The sequence below is a fragment of the Bipolaris maydis genome (genome assembly GCF_028858645.1).
Source record: "Bipolaris maydis strain C4 unplaced genomic scaffold PSV08scaffold_13, whole genome shotgun sequence".
NCBI lineage: Eukaryota > Fungi > Ascomycota > Dothideomycetes > Pleosporales > Pleosporaceae > Bipolaris > Bipolaris maydis.
The window spans coordinates 438,575-462,389 of record NW_027093869.1 but is presented as its reverse complement, the minus strand read 5'-3'; the positions used below and the strand labels follow the sequence as shown (position 1 = coordinate 462,389).

The following is a 23,815-nucleotide window of genomic DNA, read 5'->3' as shown; positions in this document are numbered from 1 at the left end:
AATGAGAACATTGTAGACGTGAAGATCGTTTCCTCTAACCAGCTCAAGAGCGGCGACCTCAGCGTCAAGGCAGCCACCAGCACCGAGGTCGAAGCACTGCGGCAGTTCGAAGACTACTGGGCCGCGCGCATCGGCCACGGCGCCAGCATACAGATCCCGACGTACGGCGTGCTCGCCCACGGCATACGCACCAGCACAATGAACATGGACAGGTTCGAAGACAACAGAAGCCAGATCCTGCAGGACAACAGACCATTCATCCCGCAGGCTGAGATCCGCCACATAGGACGGTTAACTAGAGACGCTACCGCTAAGACCGCGTCGACTATCACGATTGAGTTTACTCGACCAGAAGACGCTAACAAGATCATCGACGAGGGCCTTGTCTGGCAGTGCGAACGATACGAGCGACAGTGCCGCGTGAAGCAGTGCTTCAAGTGCCAAAAATACGGCCACATAGGAACCCAGTGCAAGGCAGCAACAGCATGTGGCTTCTGTGCGCAGGAGCACGACATCCGAGACTGTCCAGCCAAGTCAGACCGGACCATAGCCAGGAAGTGCACACTGTGCCGCGGCGAGCACGAAGCGTGGAGCCGACAATGCCCTACTAGGAAGGACGAGATGGCCAAAGCGAAGATGGCCTATGACACGCGGCCGCAGTATCATTTCGTACCGGAGATGAGGGGAAGAAATGTACAGCCCGAAATACCTACTACTATCCTTAGAAGCAGGTCTAGCCAAAACACAGCGCCGACACAGCCTACGCAGCCCACAAGGAGCCGGTCGCAGGCCCAACGAGGACGTTTGTCATGGTATGCTCTCCTGCTAGTTGGTTAGCGGGTTAAAACTACATTTTGGGGATAGAACCAACCGGAATGGCTATAGCCAACGACAGCGTGAGGGGGTAGAGGGGAGAGGATAGGAGAAGAGAAGACACGAAATATATTGGGTGGGATTGTGTTTACTGTTTCTGTGTGAAAGTGAACCGTCAAAGGCGCGTACCCCTCGTAGAGCGGGCGCGGCGCTTGGCGAGTAATGAGAGTGAAAGGGTTAAGGGTTTGGTAAGGCGGTGCTGTATTAGCTAGAAATACAGTCAAATAAAAGTGTTTTTCAAAAGTACAAACTACCAGTTGCTACCCTCAGGTGCGATACAAGTCCTATACAACTATTATACTTGTAAAGCAACGGTAGTAGTTTACTGTGCATGACTACTATGCTGCGCGCAGTCGAACGCGGTATCTGACTTGGGGGACCGCGCGCTCCCAAGTCAGAATCTGTGCGCACAGAAGCGGACCAACACAGGAACTGCAATCGATACGACAGACCAGGAGAACGCGTTGCCGGCAGGGATGAGCAGTCAGCGACCACAGAAAACGATTATGCCGAGCCGCAGAGCATTAGAGGCGATCAGCGCCAACGTGCGGCTGACCCAAAGCAACACCCAGCACATGGAGATCGACTGCGAGACAGAAGCATGAATCAGTACAACACACTAAGCATACTACAGTACAACGTACGCAAATCGAGAGACATGGTAATGGCGACGCTGCTGCGAGACCCCCGGATACACGAGTACGACATTCTGGCCATCCAGGAACCATGGAGGAACCCGTACATGGCGACCACTCAAGGACGTTTTCCACCTCTGCTATCCGGCGGCAGCAGATGAAGAAGGCCCAGCGAGGGTCTGTTTCTTCGTCAACAAGAGAATTGACCACAACAGATGGCGCTTCAAGGAACACTCGAGAGACGTCTGTTCTCTCGTCATTGAGCCTAGCAGAGACCAACAAGAGCAGCAGAGTGTAGCGATTCACAACATCTACAACGCAGTATGAGGCGGAGGTCCTATAGGCTCTACGCTTGTAGACGTCCGCGCAGTCCTCGAGAAGCACAGCAGCAATGAGCAGATCCTGCTAGGCGATTTCAATCTACATCACCCTTTGTGGGGAGGCCAGAACGTTAGACACATTGACCCACAGGCAGAAGACTTGATAGCAATCATAGAAGACTTTGACCTTAGCAATATGCTAGCGGCCGGGAAGATCACATACGAAGAAGCGGCACGGCAGACCACCATCGGTCGATGCCTCGTCACTGTCGGCCTCGTCAACAGGATGATCAGAAGTGAGGTAGACCGCGACCTCGACCACGACTCTGACCACCTGCCGATAAGCACAGTGCTCGATATGGCGGTGCAATCTATACAAGAGACGACAAAGAGGAACTGGAAGTGCATGAACGAGAAGACGTACCTAGAAGACCTAAAAGCGACTCTGCCGCCACTACGCAGGCCAACGACTAAGCTAGCACTCGACAACTACGTCCGCGACGTGACTACTGCCATCAAGACAGCAGCAGAGAAGGCGACTCCGCAGGTATGCATCTCAGCTCGGGCAAGAGAAGGATGGACGGCGGAATGCAAGGCAGTACTAGCGAAGGCGAAGAGGCTTAAAAGGCGGCACAGCCAACACGGCACAGAAGAGACGTGGCAAGCGTATCGAGAAGCGAGAAACCACAAAGCTAGAGTGATTCGCAAAGCAATGACTCAAAGGCATAGAGACCGAGTGGAAGAAGCAGTGCAGTCACCAGAGAAGCTGTGGAAGCTCGCAACCTGGGCCAAGACAAGAGGCAGTGTGGCCCCTAGGGTCACGCCTGCCATACGACACCCAACGACAGAACACGAAGTCATAGAGCCGGCTAGTAAAGCAACTCTGTTCCGAGATGTCTTCTTCCCCGCCCTGCCAGCAGCAGACCTGACAGACATACAGGACGCCGAGTACAGCGGCCAGATCGAGTTCCCCGCAGTAACGGAAAAGGAAGTGAGAGACGCGATCCGTGCAGCAGCACCTTTCAAGGCCCCTGGGCCAGACAGTATAGCAAATCGAGCGCTACAGGTAGGAGAGAGGCTGATTACCGAGCACCTTACAAGAATAGTCAACTGCAGCCTGCGCCTAGGATACTGCCCTTCTCACTTTCGTGAGTCGACCACGGTCGTCCTGCGCAAGCCAGGCAAAGACAACTACACCGTACCCAAAGCATACCGGCCGATCGCGCTACTTAACACAGTCGGCAAAGTCATGGATGCTGTTATTGCCCGGCGAATTAGCCACCTAGTTGAAACACAGCACGTGCTGCCCGACACGCATATGGGCGGCAGAAGGATGCGCTCTACTGAACACGCACTGCACGCCGTTACAGGCAGGATCTACCAGGCATGGAACAAAGGTGATGGCCAAGTAGCTAGCCTTCTGCTGCTTGATGTCTCGGGCGCCTTCGACAACGTTTCACACCCACGACTGCTTCACAACCTGCAGAAGCGAAGAGTGGATAAGAAGACAGTTAAGTGGATTGCAAGCTTTCTCAGCAACAGACACACCAAGATCGCAGTAGATGGCTTCACATTACAAGAGTACGCAATCAACACGGGCCTTGCTTGCCACAGCCACAACAAGGTTGATAAGAGCTCTTGAACGCCATGATTAGATTCCGCACTTGGAATTATACGTACATATGAGTCCTAGAGTCTCAATGTGCTAAAATGTAGAGCTTTTGAGTTGACAGCGTTCAAAAAGCCGAGAATGGCCTCTATTTTGATCAACTGTAAAGTCAGTAGTAGGAGGGTAATCTTAGATATCCAATAGCAAGATTTGTTCTTGAGAAGGTACAAAACATCATTCTCATGAAATGTTCGGAGAAGCTAATGCTTTTAGGCTATGAATATGTTATTGATCCCGCTGCTCGGCTTAGAAGTGGGTTATCAATTCTCCATGTAGCTGCCGAAATGGACTACCATTGCACTCCGGACCCGTACAAGAGAGGAACCAGATATTACATCGACCACTACGTTTTTCTATGGGAAGTGACCGAGGAGGAGTTTGTTGGCCATTACCAGTGGAAAGACTTGGCCAAAATTGCGAACTGGTATAATGGGGTCATTATGCCAGCATTCAGTAGATTCAGTGGAAGAAGGAGACCTGAGTCCGCTCTTACCTGTGTATCGGCATTCGACATGCCAACGATGATGGAGGATCTTCCTGGTAAGTCTTCAAACTACGTAGGTATCTACACAGCTAACATACTTGGGAACAAGCAAGCACGCTTGGTTGCTTGCCTATTCAGGCAAGCCAAGCGCCTCTCTATAAACCTTCACAAATTAAGTACAAACCAAGCGGGTTCCTCTAAATTAGCAATCAAGCGTAACAAGCAAGCATGCAAGCACGCTTGCTTGTTCCCAAGTATGTATACAACACCTTAATTGAGTTTTTGATTACGAGAGACCGGGTGTTTGGTTTCCTTTCATCTTAACTTAGGCTCAAGCAAGCTTCCGGGATCGGGAATATCATGTAGCCCATAGATACAGTACACTCTCATGCACTTGCAGCTTCCGGTTTCTGTAAGCAAACGACCTTTAATCCCACGCTAAGCCTCTATCGCATAGTGGTAATCTTACCCAATTAGTACTAGTTTCTACCAGTAATGCCATGGGTCGATCAGCTTTCAGACACTCAGGCTAATCAATGTGTCGTATCTATAGAGTCTAAGACTTTTCCAGATAAGCGTATGCCAGGCGGATCTATGTCCCGCGTGGGATGACAACTGGACGGCATGCAAAAAGCGGAAGCTGCAAGTGCATGTGAGTGTAGCGAAGGTGAAGGAGGGGAAACATCGACTTCCTCCATATAATCCAGCATCTTGGAGAAGCTGCAGATATGCCCAACAGCGTTTTGCATTCGTATCTTGGGTTAGGACAGTGTCGCACGCGTAGGTGCGGTCAATTGATCTGTATTGTTTCTGGTATCTACCATTTCCATTTACTCGTGGCGTACTTACCTAGTACTAGAGCTCCGTTGCCATAGATTTTTCGATTTAGTTTTCCTCTTACGCAGTAGCACCCTACTCTACTATGCCCGCCAATATATCATTAATTCTTACCCTGTCATCTAGATGACCCTCCGCCGCTACAAGAGCCTCGTGTATACACCCTATGTTTCTCTTAGAGGACTTAAAAGCGCTTGCTACAGTAAAACTGCAGCAAAATTTACAGGATCTCTGGGCAAGCGAATCCTTTCCAGAATGCGTTCGAGAGGTATATGCAACTACTCTAGAGAACGATTGTGCAATGCGGTCTGCTGTAATTGAGGTTGCCACAGAGCACGTAAGCGAACTAGGCAGGAAGATCCTGTTCAAGGATCTCATTCGCGAGGGTGGCGATTTTCCTGTCGACTATTTTACAAATGTTGTTTTTCCACAGCGTCCTGCAGGCTCGACCCATTCCCAACCGAGCGGTCTCTTTGGTAGTACGCTCGGTGGTACAAACAGGACTCATCCTACGTGGAGGTAATATGGCAGTCTGAACGCAATGCTGTCTTGCCAAACCTTGCCTCGAGCTAAATATGCCTTGAACTAGGAAGGGTACTAGATCGTTAGCTTGACGACTGAATAGCATTGTGACGGGGAAGCGAGACTGCAACAATGCAGTAGCCGCTGTTGTGTGGAAATATATTGAACAACATGTGTATACGGCATGTCGGTACTTGGATAGAACATGTATTAACGATAGAACAAGTCCGCAACGCCTGCGTGACGTAATGTGGCCGAGCTGTGGCTGTGGTCGCGCATTATTGTGTTAGAAGGATGGCTCGCAGGCGTTGCAGCAACTGCGAGGTGCTGTCAGACCGCCAAGTGGGGGACACAAAGCCTACGTGGTCGGTAAATTACTGCGAATGAAAGCTGCACGTCGGCGCCGGGTTACTAACTAAATCATCTATCGCAAGAAAAGACTGCCATTATCATGTCTTGACAAGGGCCACTGCCGTTGTGCATGTTGGAGCTGGAGCTTAGGTTTCTGTTAGTTTCTATGAACATGCTTACCTATACTATAGCCTTGCTAAGTTGCTAGTACGCGAGAGATCGCGTCGCATCACGTCTCACCCTTCCTTTCTCGATGCCGAGATGGCGAGAGCAATCAAAATGCAGCTGTATGCAAGATGATGGGCTTTACTCACGACCAGCAAAGAAGTTGAATTGATGAGATAGAATGAAGCTACTGGATATTAGCTTAACCAGATCGTCAGTGAATATGGAACCCACCTCGCGAAGGTTGTCATCGTTTGTGCACATAATCTTGGATATACGTAGTAGCGAGTAACTTGACTCTTGAGTAAGCCGTTGAGAAACGTAGGAAGTTAGAGACGAGACAGGAGAATGCGGGGTTGCACAGCGGTTTGGCTGTATGTGGCTTAGCATTACCATCCCGTGATGTTCGTCTACCTCTTCCCCGCTTGCCTTCAGAAATCAAGTCATTGTCTCTCTGCTTCATTCAAATACCTTGCTCGACGGAACAATCTATCAATTCAGGACTCTGGACAGCCAACCCGCTTATATGGCAGATACCAGCAGCAACTACAACCCACGGGGTCACCGCAATGTAGGCCGCGGCCGTGGTAATGCAACAAACGAAAGCCCTGGCCGTGGTACTCGTCGAGGTCGGTGGCCTAAATCAAGTGCCCCCGGTCGTGGAAATTCCAATGATGCAAATTTCGGCCCAAGGAATGATGGTGGGAGAGGACGGGGAAGTGGATCTAGGTCAACGATCTCCGTTGGCGGATTGCCACACCGTCATAACCACACTACCAAGAGAGGGGGCGACAGGAACTGGACATCCAGGTCAGTAGTTGCAAAGTGGATGAGGTATCTGGCCCTAATCAGGAATTTTAAGCAGAAACTCTAGTCAGCCTGCTACCACGAACGGCTTCGACAGCTTCAACTCTAATCGACAGCCATCTTCAGGGCTATCAAGCGATCAAATGCAAGAGTTCCTTCAAACAGGCCTCTCAGCGATCACCACGTCCGCAGAATCAAGGCAAATCTTTATTGACAATCTTGCCACTGAGCACGGCCTCGCCCGAGTCCGACAAATTGTCGAAACAAACTTCTCCATGCCATATAGCGTTCTCAACCCTATGTTCGACCCTCACTGCATCCTATTTCTTCACATCATTTCAAACGAGGAGATTAGACATTCGCTGGTATTGGAAAAAGCAGTGGGAACCATATACAATGTCATCTATGGATATGATGGCAATCGGGGCATTGGTTTCTTTAGAAACGTTACAGATTGTTTAGCTCAGATGACATCTGAAGTGAATGGCAGGAGAAAGGTTGAAGATGCGCTGTTCCTGGCAACAGCGGCGCTACTCACTACTCTAACGCTCAATCAGGGGGCTGCGATCAAGACTGAATTCAAGAAGGTCGTCGAACAGCTCTGCATCTGTTACGACGCCAAGGAAATCAACTATGGCAGTTCAAGTCTTAACGTACGTTCAGCGCATGAGAATATTCTCAAGATTAAAGACATACTCCATATGGGGGATACCATCTCTGCCTCCAACGCAGCTAACAGTCATGCCACAACTACTTCTCGAAAGAAGCAGCCAGAATTGCCCCATCGTGAGCCTCATCTCGACCTTCCTGGCGAACTGTCCCAATGGGGTCCCCGCCATGACAATGACCACGCACTCATCTCAGATATCAAAATCTTACCCACGCTCTCTGAAATCCTCTGTAATCAGCGAGCAGATTTCCTCCCCCAGCGACATAACCCCGGTTCACCATCCATACATCACGAAACAGGTGTTCTTCAACTCCTTGACTCCCAATTTCGCCTTCTACGAGAGGATACTTCTGGTTTACTCCGTGATTCCATCCGATTGATTTTAGAGAATTGGACTACTTTTGTTCATAACTCTGATTGGCGGATCAAACGTAAAATTCTGCGCGATGGCAGTCCAACTCCTGTTCGGATCTACTCCGATGTTGAGATTCAGCGAATCAAGTCGAACACGATAAAGGGGGTGGAGATTGAGGTACAGTTCGAACAGGCCCGCAGGGCAAGGCATCCTAACTTGATGAGAAGAAAACAATGGTGGTATGAGTCCCGGGGATTGAGGGAAGGGGGGGCAATATTGGCCGTCATCGATGGGGAACCAGATGATATCACTGTCATTTTCTTGCAAGTATCGAAAAGGGAGATTTGCACCTCGGACCATGATGACGAATCTGGAATTCATGATCTAGCAAGCGACGCTAAAAGAGCGATGATCACACTGCGCCTAGCAGGTCCGAACTGCAAGGCCGACCTGTCCAGTCTTGTCTACCTCGCTAGCGATACTAGACGCTCATTTCCCTCACCCAGGCCATTAATGCTAGTCGAGTTTCCGGCTGTGCTGTATAATTCCTTTGAAGGAATTCTAAGATGCCTCCAATCGTTACACACTAACCCAACTAACATTCCATTTACTACCTGGCTGGCTCCTCGTGCGCATGACAAAGTATCCATTCGAGAATCAGCGACAGACTACAGTCACAGAGGAGCTTTTGTCCCCCCACCTGCATACCTTGGAAGCGCCATTCTCGACCTCTCCTGTATTTCCACAGCTACAGGCAATGACAGCAATAGCGCCACCACACCACTAACCATGTCAATCTCCCACGATCCACACATGTTATCTACAAGGCTCTCTGAAGTGACGACTTTAGATACTGGTCAAGCAACTGCGATGATTTCAGCATTGAGACATGAAATAGCACTTATCCAGGGTCCTCCAGGGACTGGGAAGTCATATGTAGGAATACAAATCGCAAGGGTCCTATTGAACAACAGAGATCTATTAGGTTTAGGACCGATCCTATGTGTGTAAGTCAATCCATTGTGCTTTTTTTTTTGACTATTTAGTCAACTACAATTTTCTCCACCCTTATTAGTATCTAATCACAGAAAGAAAACTTGCTGAAACTGCGTAGCTGCTACACCAATCATGCGCTCGATCAGTTTCTCCATGAACTTCTCGATTCCGGTGTGACCAACATCTTACGAGCTGGCTCCCGTAGTCCATCCCCCCGTCTAGAAGCCTTATCCCTCGAAAACTACAAGAGAAATGGACAAATCCCACGTATTCCAGGTTTGGGGAAAAGAATAAGTGACTGCAGGGCCAGTATGGAGAAGTTGAGTATGGAGATTCAGAGAGTATGCAGACAGATCCAAGAGAGCAATGTGAGGATGGTGAAGGGGTTTTTGAAGAAGAGATTTGCAGTGCAGGCGGTAGGCATATTTGGCGGCATATCGGAAGAGTTAGATGCTGGCCTTGATTCTGAGACAAGAGATGATGCTGCAATAGAAACTTGGGTTTCCGGTGATGCACCCGGTGACTTGAGCGGTAGTGACACTGAACGCTCTATTGACCAGCTGCTCCTTGCGGAGGTCTGGACGTTGAAGAACTCGGAGCGCGCTCGTCTATATCAATACTGGCACGACTCGGCTTTAGCTGAACTTTCGCAACACTTTCACGACTTAGTTCAACGACACATATCGGCGAAGCAACAATATACCTCTCTATTCAACCAATCATACATGCAGTCTCTCGACAGATTTCATATCATTGGAGTAACAACCACCGGTCTGGCAAATAATTCTGATCTTTTGCGTGGTCTTCGGGCTAAAGTCCTTATTTGTGAGGAGGCTGGAGAGGTACTAGAAGCACATGTTCTTACTGTGCTTTTACCGTCTATCCAGCACGCCATATTGATTGGGGATCATCTTCAACTGCGTCCACGAATTTTGAACCTCAAACTTTCGATGGAATATGACCGCGCAGGGCCCAAATATAACCTCGATGAATCGCTATTCGAGAGACTAGCCAACTCGCGATTTGAAGACCGGACTATGAATGGGGAAGAGAAGAGAGGGGAGGAAGACCAATTTCCGATCGCACAACTGGATCACCAGCGGCGAATGCATCCTATGATCTCCTCCCTCGTTCGCAAGACGCTTTATCCTAAACTCCGTGACCACCCTGACACAACCTCTTACCCTGAAGTTTCCGGTATGAGACGCAGGTTATTCTGGCTTGACCACCGCAATGTGGAAGATGCTGGTGATCCTGAGGACATTATGCAAAGTAAGACAAACATATGGGAGGCAAAAATGGTTACAGCGTTGGTGAGGCATCTATGCAGACAAGGAAAGTACAGGCCTGGTGAAATTGCGGTGTTGACACCTTATATGGGACAATTGAGGGTATTGAAAGACATGTTGGCTGAGATCGTAGAACTCATTATTGGAGAGAAAGATTCAGAGGAATTGTGTGCCTCAGATGCCGGGGCGGATACGAGAGATAGCGGTATGACGAAGGAGCGGTCGATGCAAAGGCGACAGTGGAAGCAGCAGCAGCACCAAATGGTTGGAAAAGGGAAATTGTTGGATGAGTTGAGAGTAGCCAGCGTGGACAATTTTCAGGTAAGAGATATCAATTCTGGCTAAATTGTTCTGGACAGCTAATAACTCTCACTGCTGGTTCACTAGGGCGAGGAGGCAACCGTCATTATAGTCTCCCTGGTACGAAGCAACGTATACCAGAATTGCGGATTTCTCAAGACGCCCAACCGAATCAACGTTCTCCTGAGGTAAATACGAGAGTTTCCTATTCTACACCTGTTTATCCAATAATAAGTCACTAACTTTGCCTCTCATTTGCAGTCGCGCGAAACACGGCATGTACATAATTGGCGATGCCAAAACCTCATCCCACGTCTCAATGTGGTCATCTGTCATTGAACTACTAGAGAAAGGTGGCAATATCGGTTCGAAACTCGAACTTCAGTGCTCTCGTCACCCCGATAACAAAATCTATGTCTCCTCCCCCGACGACTTCGCCATCCATGCCCCAGAGGGTGGATGTGCAGAGAAATGCGGACTAAGATTAAGCTGCGGGCATAGTTGCGCAGTGAAGTGCCACTCGACAACACTGCATGAAGCGGTTAAATGCATGGAGTTGTGCACGAGGGTAAGGGAGTGTAGACATCCGTGTTCGAAGAAGTGCAATACTCCGTGCGGTGAATGCTACGAAAAGATCCTAAACGTCCTGCTTCCATGCGGACATGTGGCCAAAGAGGTGGAATGCCGAAATATGGAAAATCTTGCTGGCGTAAAATGCGAACATCCTGTGGAGCGAGAGATGCCCGGATGTGGCCACCATCTCACGGTACCGTGTCACGAAAACACGACCGATTTCAAATGCTTGCATTCATGCGACAGCTTACTCTCTTGCGGGCACAATTGCCGAAAGCCATGTTGGAACTGTATGCAGACTAATGATCACGGTTCTTGCAATATTCCATGCGGACGATTATTTACAATTTGTTCGCACCGCTGCGATCATCCATGTCACGACGGCGTTCCCTGTTCTCCCTGCAATCTGCCCTGTGAGACACGTTGCAAACATAGCAGATGCCCCAAGAAGTGCAGCGATCCGTGTGCTCCTTGCGCGGAGCAATGTGGATGGAGCTGCGATCATCGACGCGATCGCTGCAGTATGCCGTGTGCGGTCCCATGTGATATCATTCCTTGCGATCGCCGCTGCGAAAAGAACTTGGTATCTTGTGGACATCAATGCCCTGGGGTTTGTGGCGAGGTCTGTCCGGATTCCAAGTTTTGCCGAATCTGCTGTGCGCCGGACATTCTTGAGCAATATGTCGATTTTGTTATGTTTAGAAGATACGGCGAAATTGAGATTGATAAGGATCCATTAATCTTCCTCTCTTGTGGACACTTTCATACAGTCTCCACCCTCGATGGCATTATGGAGTTGACTCAGCACTATGTCACCGACTCCCAAACTGGCAAGATTGTGAGCCCGAAATCATCGCAACGGGTAGTAAAATCTGGGAGCGCGCCTAAAGGATGCCCAGTCTGCCGCAAGCCACTTAGAGATATCGACCGCTACAATCAGATTATCAAGAAAGCATTTCTGGATGAAGCAACGAGAAGGTTTGTTGCACAAGCGAATTCAAGATGTGCGGAGCTGGCGGAGAAGATTCAAAATCGAGAGATGAAGATAGAGAGGGAAAGAAGCGAGTTCGTGCTGCAATGGTTGAAGGAACTTGGTGAGTTAAGAGGGTTGGATCAAGTTGAGCGTGCCCTGGAGGCATACCAAATAGAGGGAATCAGGCTCCAAAAGGACATCAAAAAATTCACGAAATCTGTGGAAAAGACAGAGCAGCCTTTCGGGAGGGTCAACGATTTGCTTTCCGCTGCACTCGTCAGACAGTGCGATATAACAACAGAAGCCCTCAAGTTTGATGAATCAGTCATCCAAACCGGATTCCAGTTTCGCGGGCAATGTTTGAGTCTTCGCCTCAGCTGGGCGATTCTTTGGGATTTTGACGCAATCTATAGTAATGACTCAGTCGACCCACGTATTCGTTCGGCATTGCGCAATAAGGTAGCATCCCAGATTAGAGGGTTCTTGGACAGATGTCTCTCGCTCGTAAATGCGAGTCAGAATGCCAAATTTCCACAACAAGAAGCAGAAGCGTGGATCTATCGCGCATTATTCTCTATGCTCTTACGCAGCAATTCCCGAGCGCAAGGCCAACCTGTTGACAAAGCTACCGAGGTGTCGACGCGCCAGGTGTCGGAGGAAAGCTTGGAGGAATTTGAAAGACTCTTTTCGCGGCATCCCGGCAGTTTGGCATATCTCAAGGACGATGCTGAAAAGGCCAGAAGGCTGGTGAATGGTGGGACGTTTTATACAATGGTAACGGCAGAAGAAAAGCGAGAGGTCTATATGGCTATGGCCAGGCAGTTTTCAGGGACAGGCCATTGGTATTACTGTCGGAATAATCACCCTGTAAGACGCTTTCAGTTTATACGCTCTGAAAAACCCGGATGTGAATTACTAACTACCATTTGAATCATAGTTCACGGTAGGGGAATGTGGAATGCCAATGGAAGAAGCTCGATGTCCACAATGCGAAGAGCCCATTGGAGGCCATGATCATACTCCTGTGCAAGGGGTTCAGAGAGCAGAGGACATAGAGATTGAGTTTTCTTAGTTAGGTTGGTTATAGATTGTAGAAAGTGTTTGCTGCGTTCACGAAAGTACATACTATACCCTCTCGTTTACCCCTTGCTGCCCTCCCCTTTAGCCCTTCCGCTTCTTACGCCCGCTACCTACCACCTGCCCAAATATCCAACCTGATCGAGAGGACAATAAAAATCAGTTCAGGCACGTAGTAATAGCCAGACTCAGCAGTGACCACCCCAACTACTCCGCCAACACCAACTATTTTTGACTTTTGAAGCTGCCCACTATCATCACAATCTGCTCAACATAGCTAAATCTAGAGCTGCTATCTATTCCCCTATTCGAGATTATCGTGCTTGTGCTTATTCATTGCAGAAAGCTTCTGCTACTGCGTACAGCATTCCACAATTACCACTACGCCATTGCCTTGCCGGGCGCATTCAACGCGCACTAGCTCACCACTATGAGCAGTGATTGTCGCTGAACAAGAAGAGAAGCCCGTCGATTGAGTCCTTTGTGAAGGCAGCTGCGCGCGCCCACCTAGTCATGCGCTTCCTCGGCAAATGGCAATCCATGTCCTCAAGCAGAACAGTGACACTGCCCCTTTATGCCAGCATTAGATAACTATCTTCTTACACCGCAACCCGCGCGTCTGCTCGGCTACTTGCAGGAATAATGATACAGACAGAGCCAAGACAGCCACACTAAAGGCTATCATGGATTTCTTTGGGCTATTCGAGCGTACCAAATCACGTTTGAATTTTGAGATATCGATATCTACAGTATAGATAAGATTAGCGTTACTGTAGGGGTCTATCATAACTCTTGAGTAGTTGCTTCAACTACTAAACGTAAAGGCTACGTGCAAGCACCAGAGATTCAAGGGTGGATTTCGATCATCAATTGCGTATCTGCTATTAGCGCCAAGCTATCGCCAGTAATCATCGTCAAGGACCAGAACCTCCAGTCAAGATAGTTTCCAACCGGGACTGGTACTGCACCATTTCGATCAATGGCTGAGCCTCAAATGGTAATAATGTTAAGTAGCTAAATCGCGTCTTTATACCGGAAACTACTACTACAATTAGTTGTCTTTAATGCAACCCTATCTTTCTCTTTCTTACAGTTGGAGACTTGTTCATCCACACTAGTTATAGTATAATACCATCCTTTCTTACAGCTAAGCTAGATTTAGATGATTCAGGACTAGAGTTACACGGCATCATCTACTAGGAAGCTTTAGCAGGCGCTTGAAGCAAGTAAAATTAGCAAAGGGTTGCTAGAATTGGCATAACAGGCAGAAGCTCTGACTATATTAGCATATATGCTCAATTTTCCCTTAGTTACCCTAAAACTAAAACGGCATCCTGTGTACGCTCCTTGATTGATTGAAATTGATTTGAATTTGCGAAAATTATCAGCTATCTATAAATCCTGCATACTTCCGCCGTCAGATAAAATGAGAAGACGTCCCTATAATATTAGATAGCGCGTGATTTCTTATAATTCTGCTATATCGTCCATTGGGAGACTCGTCTCTAACATCAAAAGCAAATCCAAATCTTTGCGAGGTGATATTGTTGATAGCCTTCACGAAAGGCTGACACACGCTACAGATCTCCTGGCTAACGAGGATCAATACCATGCGGGGGCTGGTTTGATACGGGTAGGGGAAAAAACAATGCTCTGTTATTCTGTCCCACGGAATTCCAAGCTGAGACAGATACCAATGGATATACCCCGCTATGGCCTGTAGTTCCGCGTGACACGCCCAACCTCGGGGATTAGATCCAAAATCGTGTCCTATGTGACTCGCGATACGCATAACTTCTGTAGTCCAATTTTTATTAGTTATAACCCCGGCCCCCAAAGTCGAGTGTGAAGCTCCGCTCATAGTGTACTGAGTCGGGTGCCCATCAAGCTTGATGCAAGCTATAGCTTTCGTCGATTTTGGTAGTAGGAATTCCTTGACATATGCAGTAAGTCTTAAGATGTTCCTATCTACCGGGCAGATCGACAATATTGCATTATCGAAGTGATGACATGATGCTCCTGAAAGGGTTGGATCCAGTAAACTTTTCAATGTTCTAATATGAGCTGGTAGGGTAATATCTTTCCAAATCATATGGCTCATCACGTTATCCCATCCCCTTGTAGGAATCTCGAATACCATCTCGGCCAGATGATTGCATTCAATTTCGGGTTGCGTAGGTATCGACCAGGCCTGAGCTTTGTTGAATACTAATGCATTGGCGCAGATTTTTGCAACTTCGATTTGTGTAGAAAAGTCTTTTAGTCGCTCCGGCTCCCCAGGCTCCAACAAATCGGCTATTTGCTGTCGGCAGTTCTTGGATACATATGGTCGTTGGATGTCCTCATTTTGAAGGCGTTCCCATCTTTATCGTTCGTTCCCTCCATTCATTTTGGATAAGTCAACAGCACTGTTTCCATCATTGTCCTCTAGCCAGCCAGCACCTTTGTCTAGGATATAGTTGACGCTTGCCAGGTGACCCCACAAAACAGCCTCCATAAGAGCCGTTCTTCCATGGCGGTTTTGGGCGTCGATGTCTGCGCCAAATTCTAGAAGCAATTCAACCATTTTGGGTATTCCTCTCGATGCAGCACAAATAAGGGCCGTGTTCCCGTTCTTGTCAACCCAATTAAGGAGGAGTTCTGGATTTTTTGTTTCCTGGAGGTATTTTTTTACATGGTGGTATTCTCCCTTCATGCATGAATCCAGGAGTCCGTATGGATATTCGGCTTCAACCGGGATTTGACTCCAGAAGCCAGAAGTGTCCTTCGCATTTTCAATTTGTCCGTCAAGCTTCAAGTTTTGCAAGCTTTTCGAGAGATCCTCGCACAAGATTTCATGCTTAGGGTTTCCTGTAGTCGGGGGGGCTGACATCGCCGAGTTGAATAGTAGGGTATCTTCAAAGCGGCTTTGGACTCGAAGTGTACTAATAAGGATATACTAAACGAGGTATTGTATTGTAATGAATAGTTAAGGTAGTTAGACTCGATATTAAAGAGTGCAAAAGGCAATCGACACCTGTCTCTTATCAGGGCGGGGTAAGTCGTGGCTTGACCAGAAACGTCACTGCGTTAACTAAGCGATGCTGTAGCCAGCCAGTCACAATCTAACGTGCTTCACCAGTCGAGAAGGGCGCCGAGGTCAACATGCAGGATGGAGAGTACAGCAACGCACTCCAGGCAGCTTCGTACAGAGGTTACGAGGCGATTGTGAAGCTGCTGCTCGATAAGGGCGCCGACGTCAACGCGCAGGGTGGATGCTTCGACAACGCACTCCACACGGCTTCACGGATGGGCAGAGAAGCGGTGGTGAAAATGCTAAGAGAAAGGGATGTAATTAAAGTCATTCTGACGAGCAAACGTCGAGCGAGGTTGGTCTGCAACAGGCAGCACATCTAAGGTGCTCCATCAGTGAGCTGCGCACCCCACCAAACTTGACGCGACGCTCTACACCACCACCACTATGCCGCGACAACAACGCTCTATACAGACTTCTCGTGAAGGCAGAATAAGCCTTGCTATCGCCTCCTATTATAATAATAAAAAACAATCTCTCCGCGCTCTTGCGAAAGATTACAATGTGCTAGAATTAACTCTTCGAACGCGTCTCTACGGCGTCCAGCCACGATAAGAGACAGTCTCTACTAAGCGAAAGCTATCGCCTATTGAAGAGCAGTATCTCGTATATTAGATTCTAGACCTTAATTAACAAGGCTTTCCGCCTTATATTATTAACGTATGACGTATGGCAGACACTCTTCTCACTACGCGTGGCTAAAATCCACCTCCAGCACCTATTAGTGAGAACTAGGTGTCGCGCTTTATCCAGAGCTAGCTAGAGCTTCGGACGAAGTAGAGTAGAAGGCTTAATAGCTAGCGCGCTAACTCTAAGGATCCTATCGTAATTATAGCGTAGTTTAAGCTAGTAGAAGAGACGTGTAACGGCGCAAGCAAGACTACTCGGATCAGTACCGGCGGCAGCGTCACTCAGAGGCATATGGGAGTGCGTGGGACATCAAACGAGCCTTGATTCGAATAGCCACCTATAGGCCTTGTACGAAAGGATATTAAAAGTCTACAGAGCTAGCTACAGGGAGTGTCTCAAATATAGACCTATCCTAGTCGGGTCCGAATCGGATCCGACTAAGAACGAATAGCTGATGAAGGGGCGGCCGATACCTCCTCCGATCCGGCTCTGGGATTGGCTCAATACTCGGCGGAGTTGTAACATCGTTACAGTTTCGAAGTAAGCATTCTGAGCCAAGGGCTAAGCTTTAAGTAACCAACGCTATATCCTAGGAGTTGCAGAGTGGATTGATCACTTTGAATCATGATACTGAATTCGCCAATGCCATCGAATGCATGGTGTCGTATTTCTACAATGCCAACTACAACGCCTCTCAATACGACATGTCTGAATCTCTCCTTCATGCACAAGTCGCTACCATTGCTGATAAGTACGACTGCGCATCGCTCTGCAAGCTTGCAAGAACTTCATTCGCAAATGCGGTGAACGCGATCGAGAAGGATGACTGGATTACCGTTGCTGCCTTTGTCTACCATCATACAATAATAGAATGGCTACCTCATCAGAATTTGCGAGATTTGGTCATCGCTACCGTTGCAGATCGTCCCAGTGTGTTAAAGTCGATTCTTGAAATAGAAAGTACATCAGGACTCTTCCGTTCAACTTTGGATCTAGCAACTAACCTTCTACTCAATGGACCGTATGCTTCTAAGACAGAAGGCGCTGCTAAGCACACTCTCCAATGTGGCAAATGTCAGTATGCTCATGTGGGATCGAACGAGTACACGTACGTGGCGTCTCGAAACAGGTTCGCTGATGGAAGGGCTTGCCCATATTGCGGAGATTGGGGTGGGGTGACTTCTAAACGAGGCACATACGCAGAATATTTGACTTACAAATCTTCCATTAGTTAGTTATAAACAGTTGCCAGAGATTAATACATATTAAGCAGAATATGATGCGTATACATAGACGTACCCCAGAACTAATGCAACAGGGATCTCCATTTACGGATAGCGATGCTAACTTAATGTAGGTATTGCGACAGCCCATGTTCGCAAATAGTCGAATACAGATAAGCTCGCTACTACCTGGCAGATAAGGCTTAGCGTCAGCGCTGATCTGTCAGCGCACACGCACGCTAGGAGGATAATCCACTTGCGTGAGCCATCTTGGAGAGTGGCTGTAACTTTCTTCTCCCACACTCGCCAGCTATGTATGTAAACGGCCAGTAGTATGTATGTACATATGGCCAATAGCAGCGATGGCAGTTCAGAAGCGGCCAAACCCGGGCCATAAGGCTGCTGCAACCATCCTGCGCTGCAAGCGAGGCTGACCGTGACATAACTCTATCGCAACCGTAAGCACTTTGAACGGTACGTCGGCTCGGCGCATGATGCGAACTGGGCCGTATTGGCGCGACTGCTTACCAGTAAGCAGCTTATGCTTTCTAACCGACGGATCCTAAGCGGACTCCCCAATACGTTGTACATATGCTTAATAACGCGATTGACAAGCACATCGGGCCGTGAGCGACTAAGCATCATCAGTTACCAGTCAAAGGATTGTTGTGCCACAACCCCTGGCCTGTCGCGCTACTGGTAAGCTGTTTTCGACATCCAGGTGCATGATGTCAGGGCTCAACACATGTCCATCTGCAGCTCGCCAGACGTCGTTTCGTGGCAGCGAATTGAAAGCTTCGACATGCAAAGGATGAGAGGTGGCAGATTGCAGTTCGTAGTGATTAGGTACAGCTTCACCCCGCACACTGATACAAACGCCATTGTTTTCAGCCCCCATCTTTCGTACGTAATTAAGCGCTCACTGTCATAGGTCAAACAACGATTTAACTTGTTGATCGTCAACAAAAGATAATCTGAAGCCCTGCTAGTGGATCACCCTCCACCGATTTGCGGCCTGCAAGGGTGAAAATGCATTCGCTAACGACTGTATCAGGTAGGATCTACCTTCCCCTCTTTGATTGGGAAGGACGAGCAAAACAAACTCCAAGCTCACTGTTGGGAATGGATAAACTCGGGGCTGCATCCCTTGCTACTATGCGCAAGGGATCGACTGCGGTGGCAATAGATCAGCGTCGCAACGTTCATTTTGGAGGGGTCGTACTGGACGTACATCATTCAGTTACAAACCTCTATCACTGAATACGAACGTATAAAAATCATGACAGCATCCATGATAGATAGTTCACAGCATACCTCTAAAGACCTTTGCAACCTGAGACAAACTTCTGCTTCACAATGCCTTCCTCAAACTCCAAGAGCGGCCCACGCACGGCTCTACTGCTTTGCGCATCTACGTCTAATAATGCCACTCAAAGCGCTAACCCTCCACAAAATGCATAAGACACTAATGAACTTCAAGTTGTACACAAAGCGCGTTGGAGATATCATTGAGCTTGCAAGATATGCGTACTCGAACCCGGATCTGCCAGATAGAAGCGACGACGGAACTATCGACGAATTGAGGAAACTCGTGGTTGAGTATATTGTGTGCGAGATTGACATAATTGGAAAATGCGATGAATTCGTCAAGTATATGGAAGAAGGCGGTGAATTTGTAGGAGATTTTTGGAGGATGGTAAAGGACTATGTGGCTTGATGTAGGTGTACAGTGATGTAATTTTTAGAAAATAGGGGCGTAGCCACAGCCCATGACTTGTGCAGGAATATGCTAAATATCCACGTGGTTTTGGTCGGTTTAAGTCGAAGTACCCCTCACATCCCTTGGCATCGTAACTCTCTCAGCATGTAGGGATGGACGTGATGTAATTGTATTACGAGCCGCGCAACGCGCTAACACACCCTGATCGCCCCCAATTGGGATGGGGCCTGTATTACGAGGAGAACTGAAATGTTGGCTTGATGATTGTGGTGTTCGTTGAGATGACGATTTGTGCGAGTTTGGTATTTGGTGTCTGGTGGACGCTGGCGAAGACGGACATACAGGGGGTATGGGGAGTTAGTTCGTATATAGTAACGGCGTGTGCGCTTGTTGTGGGGTTAGTTAGTTAACTAATTAACTAGTGTAGTTGGGCGTACATCCGAGTAGTACCATCTCTCTCTGGCTGAACAAACAACAATCTTGGATTTCAGTGGCTCAAGCAGGTGTTTGATTGCTAGACTCGAGGTGAAAGCTCAATCTTCTTACTGTCCATGGATGGGCATGAATTTTATCTTACTATGAGTCTTTTAGACTGTTACCTATAATCAGAACAAGATTTCATTATGTAGCAGTATTTATATTGAAAAGGATGTGGAGTTGCCATTCGAAGTTCTCTCGCGTGCATGAGATCGATGCCTCGCATCTCGAGCCTACACACTGGCCTCATCACCATAGTTGGCAGCCGCTTTCGCAATTCGATCAGCAAGTTTGTTGTGCCCCCTTGGGATGTGCCAGAACCTAATCTACGCGATCTTAGCCTTGCATGCAGTCAACATATATTCCTGCGTGATAACTAACAATTACATTCTTCGCCTCGAGCGTCATCACCACGTCGTCAAGAGCGATGAACAGATCTAAATTTGCTGGTTTAGTGCCTTTGGATGTGCGCCAGCCGTTCCTCTAAGAGCTCAGTCAGCAGTGTCTTTGGAAGCCCTTGCCAGACTAGTTCAAACATACCTTCCATGTTGGCAGCCATTCGGTCATCCTCTTAACAACATACTCGGAGTCGGTCGCGATAATCCAAGCTACAGCTTCATCCTCTGAATGCTGGGTGTTGGCCTTACTAAGAAACTCCACGCCCGACCTTGCTGCACAGAGTTCCGCTCGCTGATTCGACCGCAGTGGGAACTCGTCCACCACGTCTGTAATAGGTAGGAACAGTTGGCTTTTATCATCATTGCCGTATGCTACACCGATGCCTGCTTTTGCTTCAGGCCGTCCGTTGTTCGTACACGCCCCATCAGTGAAGATGATCCGAAAGTTGTGGCAGTAGCAATACAACAAGAAGTCGTTGCACCCAGGACATTCTCAGAGGAGTTCTGGTACGACCAAGTTGCGATCGTAGGACAGAGGATGAGCTTCCTATTGTAGATTATGTTCTTGGGGTGGTCCATCTTTGTAGGAATACTCAGAAGGAAACAAGGTCATGGTCCAGATGTTAAGTCATGGGTTAGAGCGGGGCTCTGCTGAGATTACTTAGGCGCCGGCGTTCGGCAGATCTCGAGCTGTTTGAGACGACCAGCATTAGGCACTCCGGCTAAGCCCTTGATACAGGCGGGGTAATTTAGTAGTCGAACATTGTGTTGGGAGATTGAAACTCTACGAGGTAGCAGTGATTTTGGAATCCCGTCATCATCGGTGCTGCAGTTTTATCCTCTTCAATCTACACTTCGCCAATTCGCGTTGCACATGCCAAGTCTCAGAGCCGGATCTCACCGAAATCAGACCTGATTGCCACTCTACAACTACTCTGCCGGCTGAGTTCTTGCATTTTCGATATCATCAAAGCTCTTGAGTTAAACTTCTTGCTATCACACCCGAATCAAAATGCAGACGAACCAGCCCTTTGGAAATTTACTGCTCAATCTTCCAGAGTGAGTGCCTTCTTGTTTCGATTATCAAAGCAGTTACGCGTCCCTTAACGTCTCAAGGTATTATGATTCTCCAACGCTATCCGATGGCACCATAACATGTGATGGAAAAGAATTTCGAATCCACAAGATCGTGCTTTCCGCTCAATCTAAGTTTTTCTCGAACGCTTTCGAAGGGAAATGGAAGGTACGTGTTATGACTACTGCAAAGCCGTTTCTGACGATGCGACCGTAGGAGTCAGTGGAGGGTACTATCCCTCTAAACGATGACGATGTCTCTGCTGTCGAGGCAATGCTTCGATTCCTGTACTCTTTTGACTATGATGCCAGTGGGAGCGTGGCTGATGTTGCTTCGCCGATGGTGTTCAACGTCAAAGTGTACAGCATAGCAGACAAGTATGATGTTCCAGCGTTGAAGTCGATCGCTAGAGAGAAATTCAAGGAATCGGTCAAAACCTGCTGGAACATGGACGACTTTCCGCACGCTATTGCGGAAGTATATAGCTCCACGCCGCCAAACGACCAAGGGCTTCGAGACTTGATAGTTGAAGTCGCATGCGAACGTATTACAGAGCTCTTGCAGAAGCAGGGATTTCGCGACGTTTTGGGAGAGGCTGTTGGCTTCGCTTCAGATTTAGTCAAGCTCCAGGCGAGCAAAAAGAGACCGAATGAAAAGCAGGACAGAACTAAGTACAGATGTCCAAATTGCTCTAAATATTGGGAGGCTGCATCTTCTGAATCTAGGTACTATTGCCTTTATTGTGGGGTTCATTACTCGAACTGGAGTTCATATGTTGTAGAGTAATCGACACGAAGGTTTCTTAAAGCAACGGGCTCCTGTATCTTCAATTTGAACTTTCTGTCACAAACACAGTGTTGTTCAATCATTGCTGGGGTGGTTTATCTTCCTTAGGAGTGAAGCAAACGTTGGCTCCATTCAGCTCTATCGGCAGACTATATGCATTACCCATCTTCCATCGATTGTTACTGGTTGCCACAATTCGATACCTATCAAGCATTATATACCAATGCGTGCCCATCCGGTATCCAGCGGCTAAGTTCGTGTTTAACGTCGCGAGATGGCTGGCGAAAGAAAGCTGGCATAGCCTTTGGAGCTGCGGTAGTAATCTTGATCGGTCGTTGGTGTCGTAAATTCAGCTCGTCGCGGGGAAATACTCGCGACAGTGGCCACGAAACGAAGCTCGACATGGTAGTGATGATTGGGTTGTGATGGATTTGTGTGTTTGATGAGATGCGATATGGCGAATATATGGGCACAGGAGCGCTTTGCGCAATGTGTTCTTATTACAACCATAGTTCGTTGTCTCATCGCAACCGTAGTTCGCTGTTCTGCTGCCTTCGTCGCAACCGCAGTTCGCTGGGCTGCTGCCTTCGTCGTAACCGCATTTTGGTTATCGTACCCAATGGAGATTTGTCTATTTGACATATACCCGTTGAGAGGCGTATTTTGGTAGTAATACCAACCCGTTTTTCAGGGTTCAACAGGGTCTCGCAGAGGTCCACCCGAATCCTTTTATTACGTACTTTGACTGTAAAGTCAATTTTTTTGATACCCGATTCTGGCAGGTTGGGGTGTGGCCTGCCATTCTTTTCTGAGATAATTGATCTGATACGCTATATAGCAAACAGAGGGAAAAAAGTCAAGCGATATACCAATGCGTATATGTACATGACTGTGCCCTAGAACTAACACAACAGGAACCTCCGTTGATGAATAGCGATGCTAACTTAATGTGGGTATTGCGATAGCTCATGTTCGTAAATGGTCGAATACAGATAAGCTCAATGCCTATTATTATTATTATTATTCAAGTTTAACGTCCTGTCTCAGCTGGTAGGCTGTATAAGACGTGCAGGCTAGGCCTGCAGGTAACTACTTAGTGCTATCAATTTGGTGTAGTTACAAGAGGGGGGTCATCTAAATGCAGGTGAGGCTAAGCTCAATGCCTAAGCAGTAGATAAAGCTTAGCGTCAGCGCTGATCCGTCGGCACACACTAGGCCAGTTCACTGAATAAACAAAAAACGGCAATTTTATGTATAGGCTTCTTGCACTTATTACTGATGGTAGAAAAAGTCAAAATGCTATAACTCGGTAGCTGTAACTCGGTAGCTGGATGGACCTTGCGCGAGAGTGGCGTTTTTCCTTTTTCCTTACGACAGTTATATGACCCCGCAGGCAAGCATAGTCTTTTCACAGATTATCTTTAACGGTCAAAAGAACACTTTTTACATACTACCAGTTGAGGGCTGCACTGCATCGCCTCCCGATTACACTGTAACCAACAAAAATCTCGAAATTTCCAGAAAAGCAGTGTGCTAG

The 23,815-nt window shown here is 47.9% G+C and overlaps 11 protein-coding genes across 11 annotated transcripts; 7 read left to right on the top strand and 4 right to left on the bottom strand.

Annotated features, from left to right (window-relative positions):
* The first annotated feature begins 3,721 nt into the window (after positions 1 to 3,721).
* On the top strand, positions 3,722 to 4,393 carry PSV08DRAFT_208343 (uncharacterized protein). Its single transcript, XM_066092067.1, has 2 exons — positions 3,722 to 4,037; positions 4,091 to 4,393. Exons 1-2 carry the CDS (start codon positions 3,782 to 3,784, stop codon positions 4,180 to 4,182), a joined length of 348 nt encoding a protein of 115 aa, XP_065948302.1. The 5' UTR covers positions 3,722 to 3,781; the 3' UTR covers positions 4,183 to 4,393.
* A 573-nt stretch (positions 4,394 to 4,966) lies between these two features.
* On the top strand, positions 4,967 to 5,341 carry PSV08DRAFT_186930 (uncharacterized protein; the record flags this gene model as incomplete). The annotated part of the gene is made up of 1 exon (XM_014221476.2): positions 4,967 to 5,341. A coding segment is annotated over one exon (375 nt), but the record flags the coding sequence as incomplete, so codon positions are not given.
* A 963-nt stretch (positions 5,342 to 6,304) lies between these two features.
* Positions 6,305 to 12,936, top strand: PSV08DRAFT_208340 (uncharacterized protein). The gene is made up of 6 exons (XM_066092066.1): positions 6,305 to 6,666; positions 6,731 to 8,695; positions 8,803 to 10,294; positions 10,361 to 10,461; positions 10,535 to 12,686; positions 12,757 to 12,936. The coding sequence occupies exons 1-6, from the start codon at positions 6,383 to 6,385 to the stop codon at positions 12,889 to 12,891; spliced, it is 6,129 nt and encodes a 2,042-aa protein (XP_065948301.1). The 5' UTR covers positions 6,305 to 6,382; the 3' UTR covers positions 12,892 to 12,936.
* A 1,315-nt stretch (positions 12,937 to 14,251) lies between these two features.
* Positions 14,252 to 15,284, bottom strand: PSV08DRAFT_325886 (uncharacterized protein). Its single transcript, XM_014221479.2, has one exon. It carries the CDS (start codon positions 15,034 to 15,036, stop codon positions 14,314 to 14,316), a length of 723 nt encoding a protein of 240 aa, XP_014076954.1. The 5' UTR covers positions 15,037 to 15,284; the 3' UTR covers positions 14,252 to 14,313.
* Positions 15,161 to 15,635, bottom strand: PSV08DRAFT_325883 (ankyrin repeat-containing domain protein). The gene is made up of 2 exons (XM_014221480.2): positions 15,370 to 15,635; positions 15,161 to 15,318 (listed from the first exon to the last, which is right to left on the bottom strand). Exons 1-2 carry the CDS (start codon positions 15,589 to 15,591, stop codon positions 15,262 to 15,264), a joined length of 279 nt encoding a protein of 92 aa, XP_014076955.2. The 5' UTR covers positions 15,592 to 15,635; the 3' UTR covers positions 15,161 to 15,261.
* On the bottom strand, positions 15,584 to 15,801 carry PSV08DRAFT_325882 (uncharacterized protein; the record flags this gene model as incomplete). The annotated part of the gene is made up of 1 exon (XM_014221481.2): positions 15,584 to 15,801. A coding segment is annotated over exon 1 (156 nt), but the record flags the coding sequence as incomplete, so codon positions are not given.
* Positions 15,802 to 16,016: 215 nt separating this feature from the next.
* On the top strand, positions 16,017 to 16,292 carry PSV08DRAFT_186532 (uncharacterized protein; the record flags this gene model as incomplete). Its single annotated transcript, XM_014221482.1, has 1 exon — positions 16,017 to 16,292. A coding segment is annotated over one exon (276 nt), but the record flags the coding sequence as incomplete, so codon positions are not given.
* Positions 16,293 to 17,219: 927 nt separating this feature from the next.
* Positions 17,220 to 17,748, top strand: PSV08DRAFT_325874 (uncharacterized protein). The gene is made up of 3 exons (XM_014221483.1): positions 17,220 to 17,546; positions 17,604 to 17,646; positions 17,712 to 17,748. The coding sequence occupies exons 1-3, from the start codon at positions 17,256 to 17,258 to the stop codon at positions 17,735 to 17,737; spliced, it is 360 nt and encodes a 119-aa protein (XP_014076958.1). The 5' UTR covers positions 17,220 to 17,255; the 3' UTR covers positions 17,738 to 17,748.
* Positions 17,749 to 18,961: 1,213 nt separating this feature from the next.
* PSV08DRAFT_325859 (uncharacterized protein) lies at positions 18,962 to 19,630 on the top strand. The gene has a single exon (XM_066092702.1). The coding sequence runs from the start codon at positions 19,102 to 19,104 to the stop codon at positions 19,537 to 19,539; it is 438 nt and encodes a 145-aa protein (XP_065948300.1). The 5' UTR covers positions 18,962 to 19,101; the 3' UTR covers positions 19,540 to 19,630.
* Positions 19,631 to 20,165: 535 nt separating this feature from the next.
* On the bottom strand, positions 20,166 to 21,000 carry PSV08DRAFT_411811 (ribonuclease H-like protein). The gene is made up of 4 exons (XM_066093906.1): positions 20,900 to 21,000; positions 20,560 to 20,810; positions 20,401 to 20,502; positions 20,166 to 20,345 (listed from the first exon to the last, which is right to left on the bottom strand). The coding sequence occupies exons 1-4, from the start codon at positions 20,994 to 20,996 to the stop codon at positions 20,253 to 20,255; spliced, it is 543 nt and encodes a 180-aa protein (XP_065948299.1). The 5' UTR covers positions 20,997 to 21,000; the 3' UTR covers positions 20,166 to 20,252.
* A 205-nt stretch (positions 21,001 to 21,205) lies between these two features.
* PSV08DRAFT_229060 (BTB/POZ protein) lies at positions 21,206 to 22,451 on the top strand. The gene is made up of 3 exons (XM_066092225.1): positions 21,206 to 21,476; positions 21,534 to 21,660; positions 21,709 to 22,451. The coding sequence occupies exons 1-3, from the start codon at positions 21,430 to 21,432 to the stop codon at positions 22,276 to 22,278; spliced, it is 744 nt and encodes a 247-aa protein (XP_065948298.1). The 5' UTR covers positions 21,206 to 21,429; the 3' UTR covers positions 22,279 to 22,451.
* Positions 22,452 to 23,815: the final 1,364 nt, after the last annotated feature.

Bases quoted from the DNA above. Each gene is read 5' to 3' on its own strand.
- PSV08DRAFT_208343 (XM_066092067.1), top strand. From the start codon at position 3,782: ATGGACTACCATTGCACTCCGGACCCGTACAAGAGAGGAACCAGATAT. The intron at 4,038-4,090 runs GTAAGTCTTCAA...CTTGGGAACAAG, and splicing joins GATGATGGAGGATCTTCCTG to CAAGCACGCTTGGTTGCTTG.
- PSV08DRAFT_208340 (XM_066092066.1), top strand. From the start codon at position 6,383: ATGGCAGATACCAGCAGCAACTACAACCCACGGGGTCACCGCAATGTA. The intron at 8,696-8,802 runs GTAAGTCAATCC...GAAACTGCGTAG, and splicing joins TTAGGACCGATCCTATGTGT to CTGCTACACCAATCATGCGC. The intron at 12,687-12,756 runs GTAAGACGCTTT...TTTGAATCATAG, and splicing joins ACTGTCGGAATAATCACCCT to TTCACGGTAGGGGAATGTGG.
- PSV08DRAFT_325886 (XM_014221479.2), bottom strand. From the start codon at position 15,036: ATGGTATTCGAGATTCCTACAAGGGGATGGGATAACGTGATGAGCCAT.
- PSV08DRAFT_325883 (XM_014221480.2), bottom strand. From the start codon at position 15,591: ATGAAGGGAGAATACCACCATGTAAAAAAATACCTCCAGGAAACAAAA. The intron at 15,319-15,369 runs CTGGCAAGCGTC...TGGCTAGAGGAC, and splicing joins AGGCTGTTTTGTGGGGTCAC to AATGATGGAAACAGTGCTGT.
- PSV08DRAFT_325874 (XM_014221483.1), top strand. From the start codon at position 17,256: ATGGTGTCGTATTTCTACAATGCCAACTACAACGCCTCTCAATACGAC. The intron at 17,547-17,603 runs CTTGAAATAGAA...CTAGCAACTAAC, and splicing joins CCAGTGTGTTAAAGTCGATT to CTTCTACTCAATGGACCGTA. The intron at 17,647-17,711 runs CTAAGCACACTC...GAGTACACGTAC, and splicing joins TTCTAAGACAGAAGGCGCTG to GTGGCGTCTCGAAACAGGTT.
- PSV08DRAFT_325859 (XM_066092702.1), top strand. From the start codon at position 19,102: ATGACAGCATCCATGATAGATAGTTCACAGCATACCTCTAAAGACCTT.
- PSV08DRAFT_411811 (XM_066093906.1), bottom strand. From the start codon at position 20,996: ATGGACCACCCCAAGAACATAATCTACAATAGGAAGCTCATCCTCTGT. The intron at 20,811-20,899 runs GTGCAACGACTT...GACGGCCTGAAG, and splicing joins CTCCTCTGAGAATGTCCTGG to CAAAAGCAGGCATCGGTGTA. The intron at 20,503-20,559 runs GTATGTTTGAAC...CTGAGCTCTTAG, and splicing joins AATGGCTGCCAACATGGAAG to AGGAACGGCTGGCGCACATC.
- PSV08DRAFT_229060 (XM_066092225.1), top strand. From the start codon at position 21,430: ATGCAGACGAACCAGCCCTTTGGAAATTTACTGCTCAATCTTCCAGA. The intron at 21,477-21,533 runs GTGAGTGCCTTC...TAACGTCTCAAG, and splicing joins TTACTGCTCAATCTTCCAGA to GTATTATGATTCTCCAACGC. The intron at 21,661-21,708 runs GTACGTGTTATG...ATGCGACCGTAG, and splicing joins CTTTCGAAGGGAAATGGAAG to GAGTCAGTGGAGGGTACTAT.